This window comes from Anoplolepis gracilipes, chromosome 11 (genome assembly GCF_047496725.1).
Source record: "Anoplolepis gracilipes chromosome 11, ASM4749672v1, whole genome shotgun sequence".
NCBI classification, from domain to species: domain Eukaryota; kingdom Metazoa; phylum Arthropoda; class Insecta; order Hymenoptera; family Formicidae; genus Anoplolepis; species Anoplolepis gracilipes.
This window is the reverse complement of record NC_132980.1, coordinates 4,570,460-4,593,778: the sequence shown is the minus strand read 5'-3', so window position 1 is coordinate 4,593,778 and position 23,319 is coordinate 4,570,460. Positions and strand designations below refer to the sequence as shown.

General features: G+C 28.4%; 1 protein-coding gene across 4 annotated transcripts; it reads right to left on the bottom strand.

Moving 5' to 3' along the window:
• Window positions 1–20: 20 nt before the first annotated feature.
• Asator (tau-tubulin kinase asator) lies at window positions 21–22,004 on the bottom strand. Of its 4 annotated transcripts, none has more exons than XM_072902822.1 (16): window positions 21,820–22,004; window positions 16,036–16,168; window positions 15,570–15,717; window positions 15,251–15,465; window positions 14,642–14,911; window positions 14,463–14,549; window positions 13,930–14,199; window positions 13,595–13,717; window positions 11,904–12,090; window positions 11,489–11,823; window positions 10,041–10,337; window positions 9,671–9,934; window positions 9,331–9,598; window positions 8,689–9,051; window positions 7,423–7,741; window positions 21–6,545 (listed from the first exon to the last, which is right to left on the bottom strand). In XM_072902822.1, the coding sequence occupies exons 1-16, from the start codon at window positions 21,825–21,827 to the stop codon at window positions 6,491–6,493; spliced, it is 3,342 nt and encodes a 1,113-aa protein (XP_072758923.1). In that variant the 5' UTR covers window positions 21,828–22,004; the 3' UTR covers window positions 21–6,490. The 4 variants fall into 4 exon arrangements, with proteins under 4 accessions (XP_072758923.1, XP_072758924.1, XP_072758926.1 ...); XM_072902823.1 differs by lacking the exon at window positions 21,820–22,004 and adding an exon at window positions 16,534–17,270; XM_072902825.1 differs by lacking the exon at window positions 21,820–22,004 and adding an exon at window positions 17,055–17,270.
• Window positions 22,005–23,319: the final 1,315 nt, after the last annotated feature.

The window sequence follows — 23,319 nt, the reverse complement described above, 5'->3', positions numbered from 1 at the left end:
TATTATACGTTCTTTATGTATTTTATTATATGTACTTTATATATTATATTGTATGAATCATTTTGATATTATCGTGATGTTATAATCTAGATATGTACGATTCAATTCAAAATTGATTGCATTTTTTAGAGAAACAGGAATAAAGTGACTGTGTACAGAAGGGGAAGGCTTTAAATTGCGCTGAAGCTTCAGCTATATTGATATTAATTTCGTTTATATGGCGATACAATATTTCATTTTCTAGCGGTGTTCGTTACAGCCAACTTTTGTTATAATTATTAACTACACATGTGACTCCCTCTTAATAAAGTGGTCACACAATCATATACATATATATATATATATATATATATATATATGTGTAAAATTTACTGTAAAAGATCCGTTTTATATATATATATATATATATATATATATATATATATATATATATATATTTATATATATTATATTACAACAGAAAAAATCGCTTTTCTCGTCATATCGACTTGCGAATACATGTACATTGTAAAGATAGAAACGACATTGTGTTTTCTATTTCATAATGTATACGTTATAATACAAAATTATGGATGGAATCATACTTTTCCACCTGTCAGAGACAGAAAATATGCTCATATACATACAGTGACATTTATGATCAAAATTTAAAGATTAATAAATATTATAATAGAATACACAAATGGATAATTTTATATAAAATCTTGTAAAGAGGGAAAGTGAGACAGAGAGGGGAGGGGGCGGGAGGGCAGGAGGGAAGGAAGAATGTTGAAAAAATAAATAAATAAGTGTGGAAATAGAATGATATTCTTTATGGAATTTGAAAATAATTTTCAAAATCAAATTCTCAATTAAGAACACTGCCACATTTTATCATTTTTTCTGAAAGTTTATATATATGCAGAACACCACAAGCAGGAAATATATTTGAAAAAAATATAGATTTTTTTCTCTCTTGATTTATTATTAATATTTTAAACTAAACAAGTTCAAGAAAATGAATGTCTTTAAATTATGTAGATAAACGGAAAAATATACATAGTTTTGTTATAAATTTTTATTATGTATTTAAGATTTGTGAAAACATGTTATATAGATTTAATTAGTTAATTTCAAATAGATTTTACCTCTTTGCAAAATGTTTGATATCGAAAAATGAATTCTGTTGTGACAAGTTACCTCATATAATTTTCACTAAAAGTTTAAAGTATGTACTTTTCAAATATTTTCCAGTATGTTGGTATCCTGTATACTATAATTTATCTTTAAATCGATTATATCTGCTTTCATGTTAGCTTCACGAATTAATTCATTGAAGTTCAATTGAGATTTTAATTACTGCAAAATTTGTTCGTATACTATTGCATAAGAAGATCGCACTTGCTGTCACATTTATATATCTCTTTTTAGTTCAAACATTTAAAAAATTTTTCCAACTTTTACATGGACTTCAATGAGTTAATCTTTCAAAGTTGAACATTTATCGTAATTTTCTGCGCGCGTATTTAATTACTGTATATTTATATTTGAATATTCATAAAATACGGTAGTATATACGCATCTATATGCATATATGTATATCTGCATTTATCATAAACTATATCTACATATATATGCATACATGCCATTTATTTACATAAATTTAAAAAGACGATACTATTATATATGTGCTTTCTCACCTATTTTTTTTTCTTCTGAAAAAAAGCAAAAACTTTGAATTCAATTATACATGCATATTTAATTAATATTTTACAATCATAAGTCTATTATGTTATATTTGCATGATAAGATATACTTTTTTTTTATATTTGACTTTGTATATAATAATAATACTATCATTAATAATATCGCAAAATTCACCGATTTTGATCCTTTTATCCCTATTCAACTTCTACATCGTGTATCCGCACTTCGTATACATTTACACGAATATATTGCTGCATGATTAATTTTTAAGCGATAATAAGTCAATGATAAAGATCCTATTAATACAATCTTTTCTGTTGCGCATTATGTTCCTCCTATGAACAAAATGATTAAAAATTTATCAATTATTATTTAGGGTATTCATAATATAGTATAGTTATGGCGATAAAAGTCGCATAGTCATTTTTCATGAACCCTGGATTCGATATTTCCTTGACAAAAATTTCAAGGAAAATTATTACTTGCTGTTTCATCATATTTACTAAGAAAATAATCGACATATTTTATAAGAAATTACACTACACGTCCATTGTTCTTTTTGCCAACACCGGGATACATTTTTTTATATACTTGATCTTATATATTAATCATTGCACAGAATAATCTTATTTTATACAAAGTAATATATATATATATATATATATATAACTTCATATTTAAAATTGGATTTAACAATAGTATTACAGATTATTCTACTTTGACTAGCTTTATGCATCACTAGACTTCACTCAAGATTCATTTATATAAGAAAATTCGCAAAGCTTAGATCGATCTCTTGTATGTATTATGTGCATAAGAAATGTCTAAATGTTTGCCACGTCTTGCTTGCCCAATTATTTTTTTCTTTATACATTATTATACGGTAGTATTCTATATCATCTTGAAATGTGTATGCATACATATACGCATATTATATATGTAATATAAATATATACACACACACATACATACATACATATGTATACATACATACGTGCGCGCATATGAATGTACGCACACGCATCTATTATAATATTATATTATACTGGCTAAAGGAACTTGTGTTTGGTACGTTGTTTGGTACAAACATTATTTAAAAGTTCCTATTTAAAATGTCTTGAAACGCACACGCACATTCCCCTCTTTCGATTCTTGTGTATACGTATATACGTGTTCATATGTGCAATATTCGTCAAATTATCTGCATTTCTCTTTATAAATTTTTTGACAAGTTTTTTAGAGAATACATTTTCCTCCACAAAAATTTTGCGACGTTAAACTTATTTCAGAAAATCAAAGAATTTTTCAAATTTACTTCAGAAGAAATTTACAAGGTTTTTTAATCGAATAAATGTTAACGTTCAGTATAATTAAAGATTATTATTATTTTAATTACACACAACATGCATATGTATACATGTGTGTAATTAATTACAGGGTTAAAAGTAATGCGTTTTACTTATGTCGTTACTTTTTCGATAGATGTAACAATAATGTCGTTACATATTTGTCCGTAATGGAAAAAGTAACTTTGTTACATTTTTCGATAAATTAAAATAACGAATTCAATAGTTAATTTTATCATCACTTTTTGAACTTACGAAACTATTAATTCCACGCAAACAAAGACGCATAAACTCTTAAAAATTAATAGACAATCTCGATAAAATTTAACAATACAACACCCTTTTATTTTAAACTAGGTCATAGGTATAATTTTTATAAACTTATACTTTAATGTGTTAAAAATTAAAACAATTTTTTTCAATAAATTTTAAAATAAATTAAAAACTAATTTAATTCATAAACTGGTGTATCACATATGAATTTTGAAATTATATAAAAAAATGTAAAAAAAGTCAATTTTGGTTACATTATTGAATATATTAGAACAAAAAAAGTTAAAAAATACTCTTTTTTTATTTACTTACTTTTGAATATTTAAAAAAAAAAATATTTTCGCTCATTTGCTGTTATATTTTAATATAATAACAAAATGTTTAACAAATAATAAGTTTTACACACACACACACACATATATATATATAATATATAACTTGGCCTTGTAATAGCATTAAAAACGAAAATTATAACAACTCTTTTTTGAGTATATCTTTTTTGAGATAATGGAACGATAACAAGTTACTTTTTAAAATTGGTAACAAGTAATGATAATGAGTTACTTTTATAAAACTTTTCCAACGACGTATAATTATACATAACTATTAATTATATATAAAATATATTAATTATATATAAAATTAATTAATAAATTAAGAATAATTTTTTCATAAATTTACTTGAGAAATGTAAACATATAATAAATTTCGCTCTTTACTATTCAAATAAATGTATAATCGCTCAGTACAATTTTAAAGATTTTAATAATACTTACGATTATTATTATATAATTTACATAAACACGCGAGATTATATATAATTTTGTATACAAATGTGCATGTGCAATTTATATAATAATAATTTTAAGTATTTTTAATCTTTAAATTAAAATTGTACCGGGCAATTTATTCAAAATAGTAAAAAAAACGTTATTTTATGCTCATGGTTTTGAAACAAGATTGCACAAAATTGTATGATGTTTAAATTATTTATAACTTGAGAATGAAGATTGTGATAAAATGTTTGTGAAGGAAAATATAATGCTTAAAATTTATAAGTGAAAAATAGTAGAACAAAGCTGAAAGCATATTGTATATGTATGGATACATATATAGATACACACACGAAATGCATATACGCGCGTACATATACACACACATACATATATGTATTTACAGGATATCCCAGAAGCGGAAGTTCTTTCAATAAAATATTATTTAACTAATTTGAAATCAATTTTTTTTCTTGAAATTGAGTCACCAATAATCTTTATTTATTAAAGTTCTAAATTAATAAAAGATTGAAAAAAAATTCAGAATTTTTTACAAATTAAATTTCAAAAGAACAAATAGATAATAAAACTATATCTTTTATTTAATTTTAAATTTTGATTTAAGGCTTAGTAATAAAAATATGCAATGCAAAAATTGGAAAGTTTTAATGAACGATTTTTCTTGAAGGAAAACTTTAGTCCAAGGAATCTTAAAAAAAATCTTAATGGAAGATCCTGCATATGTATGCGAAAATTTTCTTCTGACCTTAATAATGAACTATTAAGGAGACTAGTATATCTGGCCCGAATTTGATAATTATTCTAGAGTCTTCTTCACACATATATTAAATTCTTCTTTTTCTTCTGCGACGCTAAATAATATTTCTATTCATATGCTTTTTTATATTATTTTTAAAACGTGTGACATATTCATGTGATTTTTGCTCATTGCAAAATAGCAACTCTAAATTATCAGTAATTTAAGCACACTTATGAATGTGTGTATATGTTGTGTGTGTGAGTTTAATTTTAATGAAATCATTTTCATTCATTCTTTCACGAGATAAATTATTCATATTATTTTAACAAATAAAGTAATGTATAATTGTTATAATAATTGCATTGTTACAAAAACGTTATACTATTTTTTTGTGATTCTATCCCTCCCATTAGAATAAAATTATAAATCTTATAAAACTTGTCTAGAACATTTTAGTATGGATAAGAGTTATGAGAGTATAAGTGCATTCGACATATTTCTGTGCAAAAAAAAAATTCAGATAAAAGTAATCGAGTTCTGGTAATACATGTATATACAATAAATGTGAACAAAATTATGCAAAATCCACATATACATACACGCAATCATACACACATATATATACACACACACACACACATACATACGGATACACAAACGGAATACATATAATATCAATATAAATTTAAAGATACTGAATGGATGTTGATGCTACAACATAAACTGCAAGTGGCAAGTGTACAAGTAAAAGAAAGAGTATAGTCCTTAAAAAGTGACTATTTCAATCACTAGATTGTTGTACTGTTTGTACATTGTAAGCAATCTCACATATACTTTTATTCAATTTACTGAAATTTATTGAACGCATGTTCTAAAAACCGATTTTATACACACACACACACACACACACGCGCGCGCGCGCGCGCACGCACACGCACGCACACGCACACACACACACACACACACACACACACACGCAGAATATTGGACAACAGGTTGAACAAAATTTAAGAAGTGATTTTACATGAAATAAAATAAAACGAAGTCAAAAGTAACGAAATGGAGGCTTCGTTTTTTTAGTTATATTTGAAAATTCGCGTAAAAAAATTGTCTGGCATAGTAATTATTGCATTACATCAGTAGAGTTGCTGTCTTTAGGCACTTTTTACACAAACTTTCAACTATTTAAATATAAAAATCGTAGTCTCCACCGAAATTTTGTTACTCTTGATTTTTTAAATTATTTTATGTAAAATCACTCCTTAAATTTTGTTTCACTTGTTGTCGAACACCCTGTATAGATACTACATATGTATGTATATATATATATATATATATATATAAATTTTCCTATTAGAAAAATTCGCTCAAGAACTTCAGTAATTCATTAAAGCGGCATTATTAATTAATAAGCATTCACAGACAGTTACATTTCCACATGCTAAATGAATAGCTAATGTTCTTTATTTTTGTAGATATGCAGATATGCATTTTCGCAAAAATTTTTATGTATTCTCGATGACGTATTTAATCAGACAAAGATTGCGTATTTCCGTTGCCTCAAGTGATATCACATTCTTAGTTGGTTGAGCAGTAAAACCTCCTCAATCCTAATACAAACTGAGACTATTTGTCATTTTGAATACCAAATCTCACGATTCTCTGCTAGCAATAGTTGGATCTGGAATCGGCCAATATCGGCGACATCTATAATTATAGAAAATTTGTTTCTATAAATAAAAAAAAGATTATGTATAATATCATTACATTACTTTGTTTTTAGGAAGTGATGTAGAATTTAATGGCGTTCACTCTGAAGAAATAATATATGTCAAATTTTTGACTATATCAGAGTGTCTATTCAAATCTTGGAAAAAAACTATACAAAAAAATTATAAAAAATTCCTTGCCCTTATAAGTATTTTTATTCACCAATTCCTGATAAAGAAAATATTTTAAAGATTTTTGCAACTTGTTAAAATAAGTTTTTTTATTGTATCCATTTAAAAATTTTTTTCTCTCATATGAAGGAAAAACACAGAGCTACTAAAGTGTTATATTTGCAAATGTACTGAAAAAAGTAGCCTTTTTAAGATAAACATTTTTCACTCGCATTTTCATTTTTTTTTTTATCACTGAAAATTACAATAAAAAATATATACTATATATTCAACGTTTTCTTAAGATGTTGAAATATTGTATATAAATAGAGATAGATATATATTTATTATATTTATATTATAAATATATAATATATATAATATAAATACATATTTATAATATATAATATATATAATATATTTATATTATAAATATGTATTTATAATATATTTATAATATATTACGAATGCTTAACTGAACTGGCTTGTTGGCTTCTTATGGTATAAGAGTAAAATTATTAAAGAGACAATTTTAAAAAGTTAAAAAGGGTCCTAATAAAATTTCATAAAAATTCTCTGAATTTTCCAAATACAAAAAAGAAATTCCTGCAAAATTTAGGTTTTCCAGTAGTATCTAGGAAGTAGACACTCTGTTATATGAATTTTACAGATCAGAGAGATATACATATCTGTAACAATCATACCTAGCATTATTTTCTGCTATATGAGGTGGCAATGATGTAGGCGGTGGTGGTGGTTGACGAGCGGATTTCGGCGGTCCGCTGCTATTAGAATCACTTTCGCTGCTTTCCTCGGACTTTTTATCTGGCTCCCGTAGAAGATGTGAGGGTACTCCTCTGGGAGAAAGTCTCGGTAATATCTCAGATTGAGGTCTAGTTCTATGTAGTGGTCTTTGGAACTGCAGATTCAGCTGACTAGCGTCTGTCACATACTTTTCATTCTGTCTTCGGCGACGCAGAGCGGGTGTGCATCCGGTTAAATTTTCATCTTCGGCAGAGCTGGCTGAAGTTAAAGATGATATGATTGGTCTAGTGTCAGATAATGGCAATTCGACAGATACATGCTGGCGCTTCCATGTATGCTGTCAATGATTTATCTCTGACAGTTAAAATTTGCGAATATTAGTATGGCGCAAGAAATTGTACATATTATAAGGATAATATGCCTCATCTTTTTTTTTTTTTTTTTTTTTAAATAAAAGTTATAAATTTTCGATACAAAATTGTAATTCGATTTTGTTCAAAAATATTCTGTGCTACAACAAATAAGAGAATTCTTTAAATTATAGATAAATCCTCTTTTTGAGATATTAAAAATTTGTGTACATTTTATTGTTATATAATAATTATGCATAACACTGTTACATATTATTTTGTATAGTTACGAGAGGTTAATATTTCTGTTTTAAAAGAGAATGTTATAACATGAGAAAATTTCAACTGATATAAAACAAATTTTTGGAAACGTTGCAGAAAATAACATTTAAAAAAGCATTTTTTGTCACAATTATTTTGTAAAATCCTGTCTTAAGATAACAAATTTTTGTGGTAAAAAGATATAAAATAATATATATATATTTATATATATATATATATAAAATTATAATACATATAAAATAATATATATTAAATTAAAATTATAATATATATTAATATTTCACAAAAACTTTCCTTTAAAGATAATAATATAATCAAATAAAAATGATTTTTAAAATTTTTGAAACCAAAACATCTACCTAATAATAATTAAGTAAAACATTTCAAGTATCGCTTTTTCAACGCGAATCTCGTGAAACATCGCTTACTACATATTTTTAAAAATGACTTTTAAAAACGATATACATGCTAATTTTTATCACAATCATAGACAATTACAGCTATAAATATTATATTGACATATGATTCAAGAATTTGTTTCTAATAAATCTGTTATGTAATAATTTTACTAACTATTTTCTTTTTCCTTAGTTGCAGGCACCGGTAGTTTTTCTACGTCACTTCCAGTTCCCGCCTTGATATTAGTTTCGGGTGTTGATTCAGATAACGAGCATCTTGGACTCTTAACGGGAACCGGTATTTTACTGTGAGCGATATATGTCCTATTAGATGTTTCCTTTTCTTTATTGTCCTTATTATCACGAAACGGCACTGCATTTTGTACAGTGGTCGAGGCAGTAGTGACGCTAGCCGATTCCTTTTGCAAACTGGGATTTGCAGTTGGTCGATTCTCAGTAGCGTCATAATATATCGATGGTTCTTCCGGTCCTGGATTAGGACTAGCCGGACTACCTGCCATACCGTTCGCTAATTTCTCTACAAATTAAGATAAAGTATATCTATAAGTGCAAAACGACATTGATGAACGTGCTGATTTATCGATCAACAATAAACAATTTGAGGAAAAAAAAAAAATTTATGAATGTGCTGATTCATCGGCAATAAATAATTTATGAGAAAAAAAAACAATTGATGAACGTGCTGATTTATCGATCAGCAATAAACAATTTATGAGAAAAACAATTGATCAACATACTGATTTATTTATCAGTAATAAACAATTTATGAGAAAAAAACAATTGATTTTGCGCATACTTTGTAATGGTTCCCTATCGGCACTGGTTTGCACAATTGTAGCACCGCCAGTTGCATCCACAACTCTGATTTCTAATCTTCCTGCTACTGCTTCTTCCTCCTCTTCCCCCTTGTGAGCATTAAACATTGCGTCAGAAAGGGAGAAAGCTACTGCTGGTAGACTAGTTCTTCTGACTGGTGCGACCTGTTTTGGCTCGTCATATCGGGTAGCGATATTCCTCATAACATCAACTTCGTAGAGCAAATCGTCAAATGCCGCTTGTTGAACCTATTGTAGCATTTCGAAATTAAGATAGGTCTGTGCAAAAGTTCCGTCACAGTGATGTAGAACGATACGAACCAATGGAGCTTCGAGGTAAGCCCGAACATGCGGCGCTAAAGCTGGAACGCTCCAAGCTCGTGGAAGTGCCCCTTGAAGTTCTGGATATTTTTCAATACCCGCAATGTTTAAACATCTGTGCGGCGCCGCTGGTTTCGGAGAATCTTCGCTTATTTTAGATAATGCTGTGGGAATCAAAGGTTGTTGATGCAAGTTCGAAGCATTTGATTGAATCCCGACAGGCTTTGTATCCAGTTGTTGTACGCCTTCGACGACATCTGTGGACTACATTAGACTCGTTGAAATTTGTTCATTTTCATATGACATTTATTACGTTTCTGTGTTCACATTTATTAATTTTCCTACTATAATAAATAAGAATTGTTCTTACTTGTGGCGGTATGGGTGGGACATTCGTCCCTTTGTGTTCAGGGCTTTGTAAATTTTCCCCCTTCCATTCGTTATCCGTCTCTTCGGAATCATCAAATTGCGATTTCCATTGCGAAGCAAGCGTCAATCCTCCGCCGCCTTTAGTTACTTGCTGTAGAGCGGATACGTTATCATCATCTATTTGTGCAAATTGTGTAATAGAGCAATCCCGTACTGCCGAACGCCCGGCTCTTACTTGCTGTCGGTTCTCCGCTCTTCTTCTGGGTTCTCTTCTGAGAGGTTCCCTTTGTTCGGTTACCTAAAAAAAGTCCAAGTATATATAATACATGATGTATGAATGGTTCAGATGCCAAGTAATTATAAGTTCTACCAAAACTCAATTTCAAATTATTAGCAGATTTAAGGTACAGATAACATGATTTATTATTGACCGCTACAATTATCCTGAATTCACCTGTATTAAAGGTCAGGCAGAGCAGTGCCATTAGAAGTCAAATGGTACAAGTCTATTATCTAGCAATTTGTAATTTATGATTAAAAGTATATTCTGCTTGAAAAGTGAATAAACAAAAGAAAACAGTTAATTGTCTGCAATGGATTAGAATAAAAAAAGGTTCCTCCTATAAAATGTTTTATAAAACTGTACTAGATGAATTTCGTGAATTTTTAATATTAAAAAGAAATATTTGAGAAAACATTAAAAAAAAAAAAAAAAAAAAAAAATTCATCCACTAAACATTGATAACATCATAAAATCCTTCGTATCCGAATGTATTCCATTAATCCATTAAAAAAGAAAAATATAATGATTCGATTATATTTATTTCAACCTATTTATATATCTTATTTCAAAAATCTTTTAATCAACAGGGCAGAAAATATTGAGAGAAAAATATTAATTCATTTTTCATCTTTTTTCTATTTTTGGTCTATTTCTTCTATTGTCTTTTTCATTGAAAATTAAAATATAAATATATATATATAAATAAAATATAAATATATAAAAATGTTTAATTAAAATATAAATTTATAATATTTAACTTATAATATTTTTCATATTTTGATTATTTTTAAGAAAATCTTACTTTATCACAGTTCGCATTATAAATTATTATATTGAATATTTCAATATAACATTTCAATATAACATTTCAATATAATATTAGTTATATATTTTTTTTAATCTTCTGATGTCAAATTAGCATATAATGACTGATTTTTGGTTCAGCTTCATAGTCAAAAAAAATTTTACAAATTGCATTCGTGATTTATCTGTAGTTGTGATTTTTTAATAAAAGAGAATGCAAAAGTATTTGTTGAACGCAAAATTTTGTTTTTTAGATTAGTAGCATTTGGCATCTAAGCCAATATAATATAAATAATTTTATCTGTAAGAAATGTCCATGCAATAAATCTATTTTATTGGATGACATAATAGAATATACTTACCGGACTTTGATTTCCAACATATTTAGTATTCGTTACATCATAAGAGCAATAGGAAGCATCGACTTCCGTCTGTATTCGAGGACTTGGTAATTCGCCGGACGTTCCTTCAGGAGTGGCGATACGCAAACGTGCAAGAGTAGCAGGTAAAGTAGCACCGCTTGCCGATTTCCTAAGCGGTGCTGTTGCATTCGTCACAGTTTTAAGTCGCGGAACGTCGGATGTGGAACGTGCGGAAGCCATCAATGCGTCCCCTTCGTTATCTACTTGTTTCTCGATTGGCGCAGGAATTTGAGATTCTACTGCCATCGACACGGCGCGTCGTTTCTTGGGAGATCCTGAAACGAAGCAATGAAAGTGATAATTACTGTGTGATAGAAGATAGATATTGCGATAAATAAATAAATTATATATAAACCTTGAGTTGGTAGAGGTGGCATAGTCTGCTGTGCGACCTGTTGATGCGTGTTGTCGGTCGTTGGTATCGTGGCATTGCAATTTTTATCTCTACCGTGATTGCTGATGGCCGCTGCAAATGGCACTGGAGAACCTTCTATCCCACGTTGCCTATTTCTTCTATATATACTTTCATAATCCAATTGTGCCTGTTGGATCCAAAAATGTACGTTATAATAAATGAATAATTATACACAGTGATTTATTTTAATCTTAACATTCAAATATCTAAAAATCATGGAATTTTAGAGAAAAAAATGTTTTAGACAAAATTGATAGTTTGGAGGGGGGGGGGGAGAAGTTAACGATCTTGTAATTTAATTAAAATCGTTTTTCATGTGAAAGTCAATCCAGTTTTTTAAATAAAATTAATTATTAATAATAATTTCTTAACTTCATAATTTTTAAAAAATTTTTTATGTAAATCAATTTCTCACAATATTTAACATTAAAAATGTTATAAAGGTAGGATGGCCAAAAATTGTATAATTTACGAGATATTTTATACATTTGACATAATTTTACATAAAATATGAAATATCTCATAAATCAATTTTTGGCCATCTTTTTCAATAAATTTTTAATAAAAATTAAAAATACATAGAGATTCCAGAGGCCAAGTAATACAAATCAAATCTCGATTTTGAATTGTTACAAAATTTCAGGTATAGATAATGTGATTACCAGTTAACTACACTGAATTCTGTTTTCAAAATCAATCAGATTGCATAAATCATTTCTATGTATATTAATGATAAAATGCAAAAGTTTTTATTTTATATATATATATATATATATATATATATATATATATATATATATATATACAGGGTGTCTCAAAATGACCGTATCACCTCAAGAAAAGTCCTCTACCATTTTGCGATTTTCGCAATAATTATTGAGAAATTAATTTATAAAGATCGGTAAATCCGGCGCGAGTATCAGCGCGCCGCGAGGACGGCCAACTGCTATACCGTTCGTAAGCACGCGCGACGTAAACATGCAGCCACTGTCTCGCGGTTACCAGGGGCATAGACAAAGCGTTGATAAGAACAACAGATTAGCAATTATTCATATTTATCTATTCAATTTAATCCGCTCTACCTGCACCCGCGAGGTGATGCGGTCATTTTGAGACACCCTGTATATATAAAATAAACAGTTTAAAAATGAGAAAATTAAAAAAAAAAAAAACCTTTAAAAATATTATACACAAATATTACATATATAACTGCTTTACAATAACAAAACTTAAAATATATTAGATTATATATTAGATTATATATTAGATTAGTACAACATTTATCGTATTTATCATATAGAAAAAAAAACTTTTAAAAGTAATTTTTATTAATCAAAATCCTTATTAGCTTCAAATGCACCTCTTTGATTTAGATACAAGTTTTTGTATGTCAGAATTAGAAAACTCTTGTGTTTTTAGAATTTATAAATTATTAATTATTAATTTTCAATTATTTAATTTATAAATTTAATAATGTTTTCAATGATTCAGATTTATGAATTTTTCAAAAACTGACTAAAATATTTAAACAAATATTAATTCAGTAAATGAATACAATAAAAGAGATTAAATTTGAGTTTATAAAGTTATGGATAGTCATTGTAGCTATATGTAATTGAGTATTATCATACAGGAAAAACATTCTTTTTCGATTGAAATAGAGCTGTTTTTTTGTCCAATTTCTGATGGACTACATATGATTTTGAACAATATTTTTCAACAAATGATGGTCCCTTCATTTTCACTTTGGAGAACTGGAGAAAAAAAAAAAGAAAAAAACTTTACAAAATTTCGCACTTATATGAATTAATATAAAACATAAACAGCATAAATATGTTATTAAATTATGTTTTATATCAACCCAAAGTTTCATTTTTTCAAACTAAAATTTTGCTTAAATTAGACTTTATGAAAAACAACAAACTTTTTGCATCAACAACTAAAAATATATAAGATTATTATTTACATCCAACTCCTTCCTGTTATCCGGTTCTACGTTTTCTTGGTTGTTTGTGTCCACATTTGTAATTGGAGGTTGATTGATAGTAGTAGCTGTAGTAAGTGCAGGTGGTACAGTTACTGTAGGTAACGATCTAGTAGTTGATAAACCTTCATTAGCTATTAATGGCCTTTCCCAATCATAAGGATCATTTGGTTTTACACCTCTACGTTTCATACATCGTTCAAACAGACCAGCTAACATACCATAATCTGGTTTATCTGCATATTCCAAATTCTATAAATGTTTAGAAATATTTTATTATTAAATATTTTATTTAAATATTATAAATATATTATAATATAAAAAAATATATATTATATAAATATATAAATTATATATATTATACATAAATATATAATATAAATATATTATAAATATATTATATTTTATTAAAAATAAAACTTGTCATATATCAAGCTTTTCAGAAAAGTGCAGAAGAGAGAATTACTTTAAAATTAACATTGTGTATGCGTGAAATGTTTTCTAAACATATATACCTGGATATGCTCTAAAAAAACCCGCAGATCAGATGGGAGATGCTTTAGAAGCAATCGATGATCGTATTTCTCTTTCATGAGACCCACCTAGAGAAAAAAATGTTACTTTATTGATACTTCTAATTATATGCAAAATCGTTTATGCGTCTGGTAATTATGTAGAAATTTATCGGCCTTACTTGCTCTTTATCTTTTATCTTTCGCCATGGCAATTGTCCATTAACAAATTCGACTAGCATATAAAATAATGACCACAGATCATCGTGTCGACCCATCTCTTTGTTTTTATGTGCATTCACTGACGCATATCGGACGGTTCCTCTAAATCCTGCAGCGGCACGAGGCGGTCGCACTTCTCCGGTGCCAGTTGTAAACTGTCGAGCTAGACCAAAATCTAACATATATACCAGCCTGGAGTTGTAAGGATGACGGCCGATTGAAAAATTTGACTGTAAACAAAATATCACAATTTTCTTTTTTTTTTTTTTTTTTTCAAATTATCAATTATAATCATTATATTAAAGAACACTATATCACATGTCAAATAAGTTATAACCATTCTGTATGTAATTCACAGAAAATACAATAAAAATAAATAAAATAAAATATAATAAAACAAAAAAGTCATTTAATACTCTACATAAATGTTATGATGTAATTCGTTCGCACAATAGACATTTTATCCTTGACAATTATGAATTGAATTGAAAATGAATAGGTTTTTTCATTGTTTAAATACACCAATTAAAACTTCATATATTTTCATGTGTGCATATGTAAACACGTACAGGTTTAATGTCTCTATGTAGAAATCCCACTTGATGAATGCTTTCTATAGCTTTCAAAATTTGAAGACCAAGACGTAATGTAGTAGAGAGCGAAAAAGCACCTCTCGGTTGCGCCCTGCGCAACTCTGCTAAATTCTTTCCTTGTAATTGCATCACAACGTAATTAAATCGATCATTACGTCCACAGCCAATAAAACGACACACGTGGTCTTTACCTGGAATAGTTTCAAGCATATGTCAAAAAACAGAATACAACACTTATCTTAATTTTATAAAAAAATAAAAAATCTCCATTAATCAAGAATAATTTCATACTGACCCTGTAATTTTTTGAGTACAGCTACTTCCATCTTTAAGACTTGTTTGGGCTGCCTTGCAGATTCAACTTTAAGAGCGACTTGTTCCTTTGTCATTAAATCAAGACCTTCGTAAATTTCGCCAAATCCACCGCCACCTATTTTTCTCACCTATGTTTAAGACATATATTTTAATATATCTTGTATTTACTTATATTTCTATTAATCAAAATGGTGTTTTATATATATATATATATATATATATATATATATATATAAAACACCGTTTTGATTAATAAAATTATATATATATATATATATATATATATATATATATATATATATATTGATATCAAAAATATTTTTAATAATTATTCATTATAATTATCTTTCTCCTTTTAAATAAAATATCGTTAATCTATCTTGTTAAAGTTGAAAAGTACGATATTAAGATTAATAAGTCTTTGTGAAAAACTAAAGTAAACTTACAACTTTCCACCGTTCTTTGACCACATGGCCAGGCTGTAACAAATCCTCGCTCGTCATAGTTATATTATTATTTTGATCCGTGCTTTCGTCGCCTACATTCCTTAACACCAAATCCTCTAGATAATTTGTAGGCCTGGAAAATGCAAAAGAAACAGATTATAAATATATATATATATATATATATATATACACATATGTGCAGATAATTTATTGAATATTTGATCGTGTGATGTCTATGCGTCGATGAGACCCTCACAAGTTGTCAAGACATCTCGAATAACCAGTTTTTAACTTTTTGCGATATTTTATGTAAAATTAATTAATATTATAGATTAAGATATATGTTTCAAGTTAATATATTTAGTAAATATATTTGAATATTTAATTATTCAAATACTAATAATATATAATACTGAAATGTTAATAAACAATAATTATAGAAATATTTAATTATTATTTTAATAATAAGTCTAGGAAATATTTCTTATCAATACGCGCCCTGTGCTAGGCAGCCATGATTGCGTGCGAGCGAGAGGTGTTGCTGGTCCCTTGTTAGTCAGTCGCAAAGCGAACTTCCATATCTAGCGATCTTTCGATCGCTCACTCGATTGCCTTCTCCACAGACGTTGATTAACCGTTGATTCGCCGGTGATTAACCACGATTAACAAACATCACGACAATTAATTGAACGTTCCCCGCACGGATACTCGCGATTTCTTCTTTTTCGCATTTTCTCGTTCTCGATCAGCATCGCGTGTCGACGATCATCGACAATAAAAGTCAAAGTTGTAAAATGTATAAAAAGAAAAAAAAAAAAATTAAGACAATCCCTTTTTGATACGGCAAAATTAATCTCCGCACTGCGGCGGCACGTTTATTACAATAATGCGCATTGCGTGTCATCCACTCTCGATCCAAATATAATTAGAGTATATCTAATTTTTTTTCCTCCCTTTTTACTTCCAACAATGTCGTCTGCTAGAGACACACCGCTTTTACGGCGCGATGTTACACCGACCTGGTATTCTCGCCAGGACTGCCTTCGCGCACAATTCCCTTCACAATCCCGTCGCCGTCATCATCCTCCCACCTTCCGTTCCCCGTCTTTTTTCCGTCACGTACGCGTGACAGAAAATCTCCGAGTTATTACGCAGCTGATCACTCGTCCGTCACGGCTAGGGCCGGGTATTCACGGCTGCCGTAAAAGTTCTCGTCAAATGCCAGTGGGACGGCCATTTTTCGATTTTGCACCGCTCATGAATCGTGATGCCCGAAATCGACGGTAGATAGCGCGCGGGGCGCGGCGATCGATGACATTTCTCTGTGTGCGTGTGCGTGCCTGTCTCTCCTTTTTCGCCCAGGTAGGTAGGTCTCCCCAGGTCTCCCCCTCGCCTTTTCTCGCGTCAGCGAGTGTCGTCCTCCTTCGCGTTTATTATTGGTTATTATCTCCTATATAGATCTTTTTTACGCTCCTTTATCGTATCGCGCGCGCGTATGAACGTGTATGCATGCGTCAAAGTTCCGCTTGGTAGAAAAATGCACTATAATGCGACGTCACCTTTCATGGTTCGTGGAAAAGTGCATGATTCGCGAGAGGTTTCTTCTACGTCTACGTTATTCGTATTCCCCGCCCACAATCCCGTACCAGTCACGGAACCGCGTGTGCGGGATGATTATAATATATATTTCATAGATTTATGACATTCATTCCCGATTGATTACACAGCTCCACAAAAAAAAAAAAAAAAAAAAAAAAAAATCGAAAATTTAGTTTAACCAGAGTGGGTCTCCGACAAGGATTTTTGGTCACTGAATTCGAATCTGAAATCTGAAGTCCGTTTTCCTCCATCACATCCTGTTTTCTTTTTTCTTTTTTTCAAGGATTTTTGGTCACTGAATTCGAATCTGAAGTCCGTTTTCCTTCATCACATCCTGTTTTCTTGTAAAATGGTTATATGATTTAAATATATTATATATGTATGATTCATTCTTTGTCAAAACGGCCATCCACCTTGCACACTTCAATGTTTGTAATAAAAAATTCTACCATGGCTTAAAATTTTCGTCTATCAATATCTCTGTTGTCGTGCGGCCACCCATAAGAAAGCACAGTCTATAAGTATATAAGTGTATGGTATGACGGGAATAAAAGTTTGAATTTTCAAAAAGATCATATGGCATAAAACAGTAGATACTTAGACGAAAATTTTAAGCCATGGTAGAATTTTTTATTACAAACATTGAAGTGTGCAAGGTGGATGGCCGTTTTGACAAAGAATGAATCATACATATATAATATATTTAAATCATATAACCATTTTACAAGAAAACAGGATGTGATGAAGGAAAACGGACTTCAGATTCGAATTCAGTGACCAAAAATCCTTGTCGGAGACCCACTCTGGTTAAACTAAATTTTCGATCATTTTTTTTTGTGGAGCTGTGTTATTAATTTTTAGTTGGATTAATAGTTGGATGTTTTATTGTTCACTTGTCTTAATAGAGTGTTAAAAAATACAATCTGTCTAATAAGAGCGTGACCGGCAAAACGTTTATATGGAAATTAAAATGAAAGTAGGCTTTAGAGAGCAAGAATTATTATATTGTCAAAAAATTTATAAGATATGTACAGCATTAATAACGAAAATGTAGATGTATTATAAATTAATATATTTTTGTACAATCTAAATGAAAACAAATAAAGGTTTTGGACCCGGTTTTTGGGCCTTCTTCGACGAAGGATATTAAGATTGAATAATAATATATAAGTTTGAGTGATAATACAAAGATGACTGTTAATTTGACATAAACCGAATGATATATGAATATAATATGAAATAAAAAGTAAAGAATCGGAATTTTAAATAAATCGATAGAAAAATACTACGTAGTTTCTAAGTCAGGGAATATATTGAGAACAGTGACTTTTGATTATCAATTCCAATTGAACCCTGGAATTAAATTTATGATTTATAGCCAGATGATAGTTAAGTTGCATATAACCAAAGTCACTATACTGTACTTTTATATGGAAATTGTTGTCAAAAACTCTTGAATAATCAGATAATAGGATCCTTCTTATACTACACGTTATCGATAAAAATTTAGTTATTCTAGCTGGCTTCGTGAAAAAGTATATAGGTATACGTACATACGTAGGATATTTAAATACATCAAATGATAAATTGACTGTCACTCGATGCAAATTCAGTTGAAAACATCTGAAGAAATATGAAGCTAAAGGTTCATAAAGATATGGAAGTAATAAATTCAAAAAAAAATTAATTCGAGTTTTTTGATATATACATATATATATATATATATATATATATATATATATATATATATATATATATATATATATATAGAAGTTTTTACGAAAGTATGGTGTTATTTCTTAAAAATGCTACAATTATTGATAACACTAGATGATTTACCAATATTAAAGCGTTCTAGTACTAATTAAGTATAAATTTATTATTTTTAGTCATTTTATAATAAGCTTCGAAATTATGTCGGTCACGCTCTTATTAGACAAACTGTATATATATATATATATATATATATCATTTATATGTATCGTGTTAAAGAAGTTTAGAAGCATTCGAGTAGAGTCCATATATATAATCAGATATATATATATATATATATATATATATATATTTATTTATTTATTTACTTTATTTATATTTGTTTAGATACGAATTTCTTTCTTCTCAGCTCTTATTGATTCGTAAGTTAAAGTGAATCAATTGTACGTGACACAGCACATACTTCTGTATTTTGTTATTTTTAGAGAATAAAGGAATTTTACGTGCAAAAATATATAGAACCAAAACAAAAATATACGTATAATATTTCACTTGCATGCACATGCATAGAATATATATAATTTCTACCTAAAGATTCGTTTATTATCTTTGCCTGCTGTATATAATTTTACAAAAGAAAGAAATCAAATTCGATTCTGAGACATATTAAGCGCTTAGAAAATTTTGACCGCTTGCTCGCGACTCCCTTTGCTAGAGGGCATAATTTAAGTTTAAACGTCTATTTTTAAACGACCCCACTCAGTATATAATACACTGAACAGTATCTTCCTCTACGCCAGAGAGAACTTTTCTGTCTTTTTTTTTAGTTTTCTTACATTTTCATATTTTTCTATTCGAACTAACAACGTTGCGGATATCCGCACATATAATAATAACTTATAATATATTTCAATAATTGCTAAATCTAAATAAGCAAGCGATAAAATATAAATGTTATTATTGTCTAATCACGCGGATTACGTGATGATATATATATATATATATATATATGTATCATCACGTATATATATATAGGATATTTTACTAATTGTGCATCATATTTTCTAAGAACTTATTAAATATATTGATACATGTTCAAATTTTATCGAATAAAAAGTTATTACGAAATGTAAGAAAAGCAATTATATTTTAAATGGAAAATAAAATGTAGTTTAATTCTTAAAGATCTTATTAATCTGAATTTCTTTTATTCACAGTATTTTTAATTATAACATGTGTATACATCAAAATATTTAAATTTATATATATATATATATATATAAAACTTTATACATATTTATTTATATATACATATTGATATATAATGTATAGATAGATTATATATACATGTACATATAGTTATACATTATAATGTATAACTATATGTACATGTATATATAATCATAACATTATAATGTATAACTTATAATGTATAACTTATAATGTATAATTTATAATTATAACATTATAATGTATAACTATATGTACATGTATATATATGTTTTCATGATTGTAATATTTTATAAGTACACTTTATTACACCTAGAAATACATACACACAGAAATATGAACACATAGAAAAAGAAAAAAAGAGATTCAAAAAGAGAAAAGTGATCGATTTATTATTATTATATATATAAAGTAGTATTGCTAATTAAGAAGTATATTATGTTTGAGCAATAATCATTTAAAGTGTCTTTAATAATAGAATGTAATCTTAGAGAAATACAAATTATATTATAGGCAGAGACCTCGACACTAAAATAGATAGTTATGATTATATATAGCACATGTTAAGAGTTGTAAATTTCTTAATTATCTATATCCTTTTATATAGAAGTAAAATTACAAATTTAATATAACATGCAAATATAAAAAAGCAATTTTTAATTCATTATTAGCTATATTTAGATTTTATCAAGAAAAAAATAATAAGAAAAAAGAAAAATTATTTTATAAGCAACTTCTGAGTTTTAGGAATAGCAATTCACAATGTTCAAAACAAATTTTTATTAAACTCTTAATTAAGAAGAGCTTGTGGGAAATACGTGTAATTTTTTTATATAAAAAATTTTAAATCTAAGTATCTTACATATAATTTTGAGAAATATTTTTAAACGATTTAGTTTAACGTTCTGGCAAAGGCTTATGATTTGTCTGCTCAAAATATATACTTCAGAGAAGGTAATATATACACACATATACAACTCGCATGCTTTTTCAAACAATTATGATAATGCACGATTTCTTGTGTGTAAATTAACATTTATAAAAATGTTGTATACACATAATATAATATTACACAAAATATATAAATATAAAACTTAATATACAATTATATAGACAAAATTAAATAATAAAAATAATTTAATCAAACATAAACGATAGCTGTAAAAATCGCATATAAAAATAAGAAATTGCAACACATGTTCAATTACGTTAAATAGAAATAGAAGTATATTTTATACATACCATTTCATGATTTTGATGAAAACAAGCGAGACTGGAATAATAAGAACGAATAATGTGTTTTATGGAGTGCGATATGTTTTACTTTCGGCTGCGTGCCATCATTGAATATAAAAAAAAAAGAAAAAAAAATAACTGACCGAAAACACTAAATGAGATTTTTGCGTATACTTTGCAGACAGATCGATGTATCGGTTTAACGTTTCAGCTGATGGCAAACTCACTTCGACTTTCGACGGTGGTGATCAAGACGGATATGAAATTATAATAGCACCTCACTCTGGCATCGGACCGGCGGGTCAACATCGCAACCGTGAAGATCTCGCTCGATTTGTCATCCCCTTCCATCTTTACTGCTGTTACTTTTCAGCTCCCAATAACACTCTTTGCGAAAAGCGACTCTATCGAGATTTTTTTTGGATCTTTTAAATACATTTTAACATTACGTTTAATGTTAACATATATATGTATTTAACGTTACATTTTGAAAACACACGATATTACTTGTTGAATTGTGTGATTTCTATTGTAACAACCTATGTAATATATATTTGCTTTAGAAACGTTTAAAAAATATTTATTTAAAACATTTTATAACTGATTTCCAAAACGATTTTCATGAGTAAAATTTATCTATTTAAAAAACGTTAAGAGAAAGAAAGAGAGAGAGAGAGAGAGAAATAATGATCAAATATAAATATAAAATATATTTATATTATAATACAATATATGTTTTCTTTTTCTTTATATAATCTCTATTCGTATATATGTACAGGAAATATAATAGGAATAATTGACAAATAATTAGATATAAATAATTTTTGCATTTTATTGTTTTATAAGAGAAATAAAACTCAAAGAAATAAGATAAAATTGCTTATATATAATAATAATAAATTTATATACACAATAGAAACTCGAAATAGTGGACAACATGCTTTCCATTCTGGAAGAGCATGAGTGGGGGTAACCAGAGCACTGTGACTAGAGAGAATCAAAAGAAAGTGAAGAGTAAAGCGGAATAAAAAATCACTATTTTCAGGTCATCTTTTGATATATAATAGGCCTTGTTTATACTGCATACTTTGATACGTGAACTAAATACTACTGGCCAATCACAGCCATTACATTTTTGAGAAGATAGTATAATTGGCTAGTATAGTACTTAGTACGCTTATCAAGTGCTCGATGTAAACAAAGCCAGTGTCTACGTTTACACGTCACTCTTAATCAGATTTAATAACATCCGTAGTTATAAAACTGACTAATCATAGCTATTTTTCTGAAGAATGGAATGACTGTGATTGGCTAGTCTTAGAACTATGGATGTTATTAAAGGTGACATGTAAACGTAGTCAGTACTGAAAATCTATAGTTTACGTCATATATACTATAGAGTTTCAGTATTGGTAATGAATTGGTATTGAAACGCACCCTTTGAAAGTAACAATCCAAGCGTGCAGCGACGTGTATCACAGCGACGCGTAAACATAAAGCGTATAC

Bases quoted from the DNA above. Each gene is read 5' to 3' on its own strand.
- Asator (XM_072902822.1), bottom strand. The intron at 14,550-14,641 runs GTAAGGCCGATA...TTTTTTCTCTAG, and splicing joins AGATAAAAGATAAAGAGCAA to GTGGGTCTCATGAAAGAGAA. The intron at 12,091-13,594 runs GTATGATAATAC...TGGATCCAACAG, and splicing joins CGAAAAAGAATGTTTTTCCT to GCACAATTGGATTATGAAAG.